The following is a 9,702-nucleotide window of genomic DNA, read 5'->3' on the forward strand; positions in this document are numbered from 1 at the left end:
TTTTTGTGTTGCTTTTCTTTTTGAGGCAAGTTATATTCACCTCTGTGTCAAGGCAATCAACTTTGGTACGAGAATGCTTTTTTTGTTCCCTTTGCCTCCAGCTTCCAATCTGCTTTATAAGAATTCCCGTTCATCACTGAGATTCTTTGTTGGTTTCATTCTGCAGAGAGTACCATTTTAAGCAATTGGCATCTAGCAATAGTTTCCCTGTCCTTCTCTTGTGCACCATGCCTCCATTATAGCTTGCAGGCACACTGACACGGCATCTGCAGATTCTCCTACCATGGCTAGAAAGTGGATGCATTCAGAATGTAGAAGGTATCCAGAAGGCATGAAGGTTAATAGCAATAGTTCAATTTGTGTCATTTCTATTAAATGTCAGTTTCGATAGTCTGACAATATACAAAGACAAGTCAGCACAGCAGTTGAGGCAGGTTGATCAAATCCTTTGATACATAATCCGTTCTCTTGCTGCCAATTACTATAACCATTACTTTTTCCAGGGCAATGCTACAAATTATAAAGGACTTGATGTCTTCATTTTGATAAGATCTAGTTCACATTGCTGGGTCACTTAATTGATTTTATGGAGATCAAAAATGATAGCAGCCCTGTGGATGGTTAGAAAGTGAGACATGTAAAGACAGCCCTAATTAGGCAGGTGTCCATGTCACAAAGGCCACTATTATGTACTTATGATTTACAATACTAATCAAAAGACTAGGCTATAAAGAACCACTCACTTGTGGCAAATTTGAACTGCCTCCAAGAAGCCATTTACTAAGGCTTCTGTCAGCTGGAAGAAGGAAGTTGGTATTCTTTTATATTTTTCATGATATCAAAATGCCTGAAATTGTTACCGGTAGATCTATGCATGGAGATGCTTGAATAACGATGTTAATTTTACAAGGCTAGCTTGAATTATACGAGTTCGCTTTGTTTCTGTTGTCTGCCTACAAAGAAGTTTCTTCAAATCTCGGTTTACGAGATAGATCCAGAATTGCAATTTCTGCAATTGCTTAATAAGAATATGCTTTAGTACGTTAGGCTGGCTTCACTATTATTTTCATGCTGCTTTGATAGAGAAATAGACGGCATGTAGAAAGAAAGAATTAACATGAAGACCAATTGGTAACAAAAGAATCCTTTCCACAAACATTGAAGTGGCTTGGCTAGGCCAACAGAGGAATATATTTAAAGAGACAAGGAGGAGGACATAATACTGACCCATAGACAAAGATGTTTTTGTGTTGGTTGGTATTGCTTCAAAATCAAGTTTCCTCCAGTCCTGTTTCCCTGCCTACAGATTTTGCTTTTCCTGGATTTAAATGTCAGAAACAGCCTCTCCAGGGCAGAGAATAATTTGAGCATCATTGTGGTTAATGAAATTGCACTCTCGTGTCACTGTGGTTTTGTTAATGGCAAAAAAAAGGAGCAAAAGGCAAACTTCATCATGACTGCAGTTAGATTGCAGGAAAGCTATCTTCATTTTACTGCAGGTCACTTTCCTTGTCAATATACGATCACAAAATCTAAACAGCAATGTTAAACATCTCATCTTCTGCTGTACTTTCCATCTGATATGTCTGCTTTTCATTCAAGGATGGCCAGTCCCGAACAGTGAGGCAATTCCAGTTTACTGACTGGCCTGAACAAGGAGTGCCAAAATCGGGAGAAGGGTTTATAGACTTCATTGGCCAAGTTCATAAAACAAAAGAGCAGTTTGGACAAGACGGGCCAATTTCGGTTCACTGTAGGTAAGAGAAAGTAACACAGATGCTAAATATTGTTTGTCTGATTAAAATGACAAGTTTAATGATGGTAATAACATGCCGAAGTAGAAATATAGGCATGGGGAAGCAAATACGAGGTGGTTCAAATGTCATGTCAGCATTGAGCTGACAGTGTGACCTTATTCAAGCCATTATCTGACAGTTTTCATTCCTCATCTAAGAAGTATGACAATAAACAGCAAAATTGACCCTTGCAGTCCCAGGGGGCAGGAGAAAACATATTTTCTTCTACTGGAATTTAACTGGAGTTCAGACAGTCATCTGTCAGTAATGCTGGTGCTAATAGTCCTACAAATCCCTGTGTGAAGCAAAAGGTTGTAGTAGCTGAACTGAAATAAGTAGCTGAAATAAGAACAATTATTTTCTCTAGTAAGCTTAGAAAAATAATATTCATTGTTTTGTTGAATATAAACAAACAAGACGGGGAACATTTTTAAAATACAGTCCTATAGAATACTTAAGGACGTGTTTTGCTCACGGACTGTTCCATGACTGTAATAAAGATTACCATAATTGTAATATTTTGTCTTTATTTAATCAATTTGCTTTATGGATTGCAAAACTAATGTTTTAATTTGATAATCATATGTTCAGTAAAAGTGCGTGCAGCCCAATGGAAAGAAATGCAAAATTTATACAATGTAACCCTCATTTTCCAGTTCTGGCAATTCTGCAGCTTGATTCTTCCTTATGGGACTATAGAACTCTAATGTTGAGTCTTTGTGAAAGACTAGGCAAGAACAAAAGTAGAAGATAAAATATTATCAGCTGTATAAAAATGGACAGAAATGGCCATAGAGATACTCAGGAACTGCAGGATAAAGATAATCTCTCTCCCGGTATTTACAAAACCTGTACAGCAATTCTGCACCCATAGAAAGAATGCCTGCCCCCATAATTTGTTCAAAAACATGGATTTAGGCGCTGTGATATGACTTCATATCTATGTCTTCTGTACATGGAAGGAAAAGCTAACAATCCAAAGAATTGAGTCAATGGGAGGAATACATAGCAAACTAATATGTATCAGATGTGAATAGTAGGAAGAAAATTCATTTTTATATCCTTCCAAAAAGTACACCAGACTTATAAATCAGATACTATGATTAAAGGATTCGTTCTGTAAAACCATCTTTTGACAGAGTAAAAGATAAGTACTGATCCAGTTTAGTTAACTTGAAGACATAAATTCATAATCAACATATAAATGGCAAGTTGTATAACCGAAGCCCCAAATGATAAAGTGCACCACAGAGTCCCAATTTTTTATTTCACATACATGAATGTGTCATGTTTCCAGCACGTGCGTCCTTTTTAGGATGGATCTTTGTCCAATTTGCACTCACATTTCTTCATACAGTTATGTATGAGTGTCTGTGCATATGTATCCAGGAAAAATGGCAAGAAAGAAAAAAAAGAGAACCAGTAAAAAGCTGGATGGACTCAATTGGACTCAAAGATCAATGGGTACACCATTGCAAGATCCGAAGGATATCGTTGGGGATGGATTATCCTGCAGAATTAGTAGATCACTAAAAATAAATACATACTGATAATTTATGGCATGTAATCAGAGAGAGAAACAGAGATTAAGAAAATCATTAGCTGAAAACCTCTTATCATAGCAAAAATGTTCACTTTCCTAGATTATTTATACAGTTCAAAAAAAACGTATCTACAATACAACTGTTTATACAGTATAATCCCCCTAATAGATTTCTTGTAAGAAAAAAGAGGAAAGAGTAATTGTAACATTTGTTCTTCATTTTATTTTAATTATTGACATTCTTCCTTCCTTCCATCCTTCCTTGTCTGGTTTGAAGCAAGGAAAAATCCTGCTTTTATTTTCTTTCCATTTAAAATAAACAGTAATAACTTGAAATCATTATTTTGATCTGAGCATTCCAAGATTTTATCCCATGAGATTGTAACGTATGTTTTCAGTTAATTAATATTTTTGCATTATTAGCCATGTTGTCATACAGTTAGGTCAGGAGTATGATACAATAATTTGGAAGAACTATCCAACATCCAATAATGCTAATCTTTTAATAGGTACTAGAAAAAGGGCTTTCTCAAAATACTTTCAAAGCACAATCTATGTGTCATCTTTTAACTAAAAGTAGTTCTTCTGCTATCAGTAGTATTTGCAGGTGTATGGTTTTAAAAAATGGTTTTCAATTATCTCTGTTGATAAAAGTCTCCTAGTTTTCATTATCTACTCCTACTCAAAAACTGAGATTCTTCAAATAATTCAGAATTTCAGTTACAATTACTATTTGGCTTAGTAGAAAATAGTCACGTTGCAAGGATGTGATTTACATGTTCAGTTCATATATGGAACTTGTACCTATAAACTATATTCCATCCACAGTTTAGCCTTCAACTAAATTTTCCTTCCTTCCTTCCTTCCTTCCTTCCTTCCTTCCTTCCTTCCATCCATCCATCCATCCTTCCTTCCTTCCTTCCTTCCTAGTGCGGGTGTTGGAAGAACTGGAGTGTTCATAACCTTAAGCATTGTGTTGGAACGAATGAGATATGAAGGTGTTGTAGATATTTTCCAGACTGTCAAAATGTTAAGGACGCAGCGGCCAGCCATGGTACAGACAGAGGTGAGAAAAACAGTTTTCTACATACACACACATACATCTGTATATACATGAATATAGTAATGAGCAAATATATATCTTTATTTGCTATTTATATTTTGTAATGTAATCCAATACAGAAGCTTACAAATATTTTCATTCTTTCATTGAAGGATGCTTTAAGCAATGAAGACTTTCCTTGAAATATAAGGCAGGATGAGAAGAAAAGAATAGTAGCACATCTTTATTTAGTTCTTCACTGGGGACTAAAAGGGTAGCAACTGGAGGTGGTTTCACTATCACCCAGTTGTTCACTGCAATTTCGCAGGGTCTAGTGATTAAGATACCAGGCTAGAAAGCAGGAGAACGTGAGTTCATGTCGCACCTTTGCCAAGAAAGCCAGCTGGGTGACCAGTCACACTCTCTCAGCCCAATTTACCTCACAGGGTTGTTGTTTTGGGAAAATTAGGAGGAGAAAGGAATATTAGATGTTTATCGCTTTGAGTTGTTTGTAAAAACAATAAAGGCAATATATAAATTCAATAAATAAATATGACTGAAGGTTGAATAAACTGGTGCAAATTTTCTGAATCTCCTAGCTTGAGCCCAAATATCTGCAGAGGATTGGGTCCCCTTGCATTTACATAAAGGCCCTTGCGTGATGGAAATCCATGCTTTGTCCGAAATCCTAATTATTTGGGAGGTTCTGTTCTCCCCAAAGGAGACATGGCAGGGCCCTGCATTTTTGTTTGCTATTTAAAAAGCCATAAATGTTCTGGGGTTTAAAACTAGGTTTCCCCCTCCCCAATCCTTGCTCTCTAGACTCACCATTGCTTTCTCTTAACTCACACATTGTTTTCACAATAGCAGCCAAAAGATCCTCTCCCTTACTTTACTTTGGATTCAACAAAAATCTGTTGCTGCAGAGAAGGGGGCAGCTTAGGGCAAGAGGGGGAAGAAAAGGAGGCTGTAGAGCTAGCAATTGATAAAACGAAGAAGTACCACACTGCTAAGGGATGATAATGTTTTCCGTTTCATTATCTTGTTATATATCTTAATGCCTTATGTTGTTTTGGGAAAAAGATATTTATACAGTATTAATTAAAGTTATTGAGATTCTATTGGTTGGATAATTTAGAATTTTAAATATAAAGGAAAAAATGTTCTTTCAGTGTTAATTACAGTTAAGGATGTTACAAGCATAAAATTATTAGAAATTCTCCATACAAGATTAAATATAATATTAAGGAAAAAATACTACTGATTACATCAAAATAATTTTTGTACAGTAGTCATGAGCTAGTTATCTAGTACTGAGGTCTTCATTAAATAATTATTTCATGTGAGAGAGATGGTAGATAGATGATAGATAGATAGATAGATAGATAGATAGATAGATAGATAGATAGATAGATAGATAGATGAAAAAGAAAAGAAATAAGAAATTTATCAAAGGTTAAATATTAAAAATAATTAAAGGAAAAAAGGAAAAAGATACTCTGTGCATTAAGTTCAAAGTGGAGCACTTATTCAACACACCTTCCTCCTCTTATTTTCCCCACAACAACAACCCTGTGATGTGATTTGGGCAGAGAATGACTGGTCCAAACTCACCCAGCTGACTTGCGTGGCTCAGGCAGTCTCCCACTTTTTTTGCCTGCTGCCTTAACCACTAGACCAAATTGGTCTAGAGTTAAAAGACTCAATGAAAAATATCCCTTCAGAGTCAACTACCCTAGGTGATCTCCTTTTAGTGATTTGTTTGAAAGTGATTAGTCAATCTAGCGAGATATTCTCTTTCAGGAGCACAAGGGTGCAACAAGATGCATATGGCCTTCCTGTTGCTGTTTTTTGTGTTTTCTGCAATTAAGATTACACCAAAAAGGGCTGGAGAGCTTGGCTTTGAGCTAGTCTACCTAAAAAAACAATGAATCACTTGCTGGAGGGATGACTTAAGGCACCGGTTGGGCATTCTACTTGTGACATTCTAACCAAGCTACCTGGTACCAGATTCTCTTGAAGAGCTGAAAGCCTATGGATTAGATGTCAATCTCCCTTTCTACTCTCTAATTCCATAATTCAGATGGAGTTCTTTAGTGGCTACCACAAACATGAATGTTAAGCATATACATCACATTTATATGTATCTTGTTAGGGAGATACAAGTTCTGGGCCAAGGATTTTTGTTTAGACAGAAATAGCCACTCTGATTAGCTTTTAAGCCAAAATTATCTTGATTTCCTATAAAAGGTAAGGGAACACAGAGCTTGTGTAAATACAGAAAGTAGCTCCTTATTTCTGTTCTCTTAATAAGGATTAGAAAATTGTCAATGTATTTTTGCTGAGCAAATGTATTTATTTCAACCCAAATTTCTCTCTCTCTCTCTCTCTCTCTTCCTTTCTCTCTCTTTCCCAAGGATCAGTATCAATTCTGCTATCGAGCTGCACTAGAATATCTGGGCAGCTTTGATCACTATGCAACGTAAAAACAAGTGGAAAAACGCTGACCCATTCTGGATTGTTAACTACAGGCCCTTTAAGATCCAGAGAGCCTCTTCTGAGCCATACAGTGTGCTTGAGAAGTACTTAACTTTAAATTAAAGACCAATTAGTGGGAAATATTAACAGGAGAAAAAAAAAACTGCCGGGTGAATCAACAATTCAGTCATCAGTAAACTTAACCAGAAACATAATTAAAGAAACGTGACTAGGTTGAGGCACCGGAAGGATTTCGGTTTATAGAGATCCCAAGATTCTGTTTTGATTGAATTTGAATGAAAAGGAAGAGGACATTCCTTCCAAGGACGATCATCTCGTTCAGGACCGCATGATAATGAACGATGCCATCATTAGGTTTCTGCAATTCAGCACCAGATGTTCGTCAGGAGGCCCGTCCCGGCTGCTCCAGAACAAAACCATCTCTTGGTTCCAATATACCCCCCCCCTTCCCGCCATATTGCTCATCAGTAACCTTTGGGGTTGGGAGGGCAAAGGGCAAATGTTTGAAAAGAAAGTCCTTGATTTAGTTTTCTAGTATTGTAAAGATACTGCTGACCTGTGCTTCATTTTTAACTGTGTAAACTTTTTCCTTTTTTTAAACAACAACAACAAAGGTTTATCATTCAATGAAGTAAATTCAAACAAAAATTGCATACCTGTTCAATTTTTTTGTTTGTTTCTGAATTGTAGTTTTTTTTATGCTGTAGAACTGTTACCTGTAATATCTCGCTGTAGAAATGTTAAATAATTTTGACAATTTGCACATTTTTGTGCAGCCCTATATTTATCTCCAGGACCACATTCTCATTTAGATATTGCTTTTACATTTGATTTTTTTTTTCAGTGAAATATAAATCAGTTAATCTACATATGGGAGATTTTGTTTTTATTTCTTTTGGAATCAACAGGGAAGCGCAAGTATAAAGCTGCTACTAACACTCACACGTTTCTCTTTCTATTATAAATATATGTATATCTCTCTCATTCTCTCTCTATCCATCTACAACAATAATACGTAGATAGACAGAAAGAAATGCACATAAATATAAATATATAAATATAAATATACATGTATCAGTTCTTCCATGACTTGGATTTGTTGAAGTAGTTGGGGGAAAATCCAAATTGATACATTCAGACCATACAATATTTCTACACATCTCTGCATTTCGAGGTTTGCTTTTGAGGGATTTGTGTTTATTTTATCTTTTTGTTTTGCTTTCTTTTCAATTTCCTAGGGGAAATGAGGAATGCACATCAGTGATACTTGAAATTCAACCTTACCCAAATCTAATGGGTAGAAATCATGTGCACACACATCATTCATCACCCATGCACATTAAGGTTTGATTCACCGTTATTAGAAGAGAAGGCCCATTAACTCCATGGGACTTACTTCTAAATAAAACCTGCTTAGGGGTTGCATTGCATATCATGTTATAGCTCTCAGTGAGATTTCATATTTGGAAAATTTTAATGCAATAGCATCCATAGTAAGTATAGGAAGTAACATACGAAGGAGGTCAGTGCATATCCCTAATGGAAGGAAAATGCTATAATTGTCAAGGTTTTTAAATGTATCCACTTATAAAATTGTCTGCAGTATAGAATAAGATATTTGGAATGACGACATATCATGGGGCAAAGCCAAACACACGTTGCTTGGTGGGTCAGAATATTTTCTGGCATACAGCAACAGTTAAAAAATGCTGTTTTTTCAGTTTTAATTTTTGCATTTAGAGTGCCTTATATTTGATGCCTATTTTGATAGCTTCATTTTTTTTTTGATCTATGTTTGCTTCAACAGGATCTCTGTGATTTTACATCAATCCTTTTTTTTCAATGAGCACAGCATGTGAAGTTTTTCTTAACAATATTCATTCCAAGTTTTCACTATTGATATTTTTTTTATCCATAAGCAGAGGGTAGTCAGGCACCCTGTAGGCACCGGCAAACTATTTCAGAAATGCCCGCAGTTGGCATTCATAACTATAATTTTGTTTTGTTTTGTTTTATAGACATGCTGCTATTCTAAAAAAAATATAATCAAATACTCCTAATACTTTAGGAATGGCAATTTGACTGGGTTTGGGTTTCATGTATGTGAATTTCACTGGAGGCCACAACAGGTTCTTTTAACTCAAGCTAGGAGAGCTCCTGAGATCAGCTGGATTGGACAAAGGACTTACGGTGGTATTGTCTCATGACATCTGAAGAAATGGATTGTGCCAGTTGAACAGAAGCCATTGTTTCTTGTATTGGGCTAGGTCAACCTGGTGCCATATTTGATCGAACTATAGATCACAAAGAAATCTTTTTAGAGGTGTTTCCATAAAGAAAAGCATTACATTAGCATTTATTTTTCCACGTTTTCCACCATTACCAGAAATAAATATATTAAAAGACCAAACACTAGAAAGCATTCTATTTGAGCACTTTTATATATATATATATTTTAAGAATATCAATTAAAAAGCGCAAAAAAACAAAAAAAAAATCCACATACATATGTATAATAGTTTTTAAATAAGCATTATAGAAGGCTACCTCAGAGTGAGATTCTTTAATTCTACATCAAAATCCAACATGAATGTGTGCACTGCATGTTTCCTTTTGATTTGTTTCTGTCAAAAATAAATAAAAAAGGGCCAAGCTACATACAGAATTCACACTTTCAATCAAAAGGATGGCTCAACAGATTGACATGCCGTCCAACGATGCTGGAGAGGCACTGCTGCACAAGCGCTTTGGGTGAATTGGCTTAAATTCAAGCACAAACCTCCAAGGGCCACAGCAATAGAACTTTTCCCCAAAGAGCAGGA

At 35.8% G+C, this 9,702-nt stretch overlaps 1 protein-coding gene across 29 annotated transcripts in view; it reads left to right on the top strand.

Annotated features, from left to right (window-relative positions):
• Nucleotides 1–7,750, top strand: part of PTPRD (protein tyrosine phosphatase receptor type D) — a 1,248,962-nt gene extending 1,241,212 nt beyond the window's left edge. For all 29 annotated transcript variants that reach the window (XM_087926655.1, XM_087926630.1, XM_087926633.1 and 26 more), the window contains 3 exons: nucleotides 1,603–1,757; nucleotides 4,270–4,405; nucleotides 6,799–7,750. In XM_087926655.1, the coding sequence (XP_087782781.1) occupies nucleotides 1,603–1,757; nucleotides 4,270–4,405; nucleotides 6,799–6,867 (360 nt within the window). In that variant the 3' untranslated portion in view covers nucleotides 6,868–7,750. The remainder of the gene's footprint in view (nucleotides 1–1,602; nucleotides 1,758–4,269; nucleotides 4,406–6,798) is intronic.
• The last annotated feature ends 1,952 nt before the right edge of the window (nucleotides 7,751–9,702 follow it).

The sequence above is a fragment of the Pseudonaja textilis genome, chromosome 2, assembly GCF_049901715.1.
Source record: "Pseudonaja textilis isolate UNSWEBS1 chromosome 2, rPseTex1.2, whole genome shotgun sequence".
Taxonomy (NCBI): domain Eukaryota; kingdom Metazoa; phylum Chordata; class Lepidosauria; order Squamata; family Elapidae; genus Pseudonaja; species Pseudonaja textilis.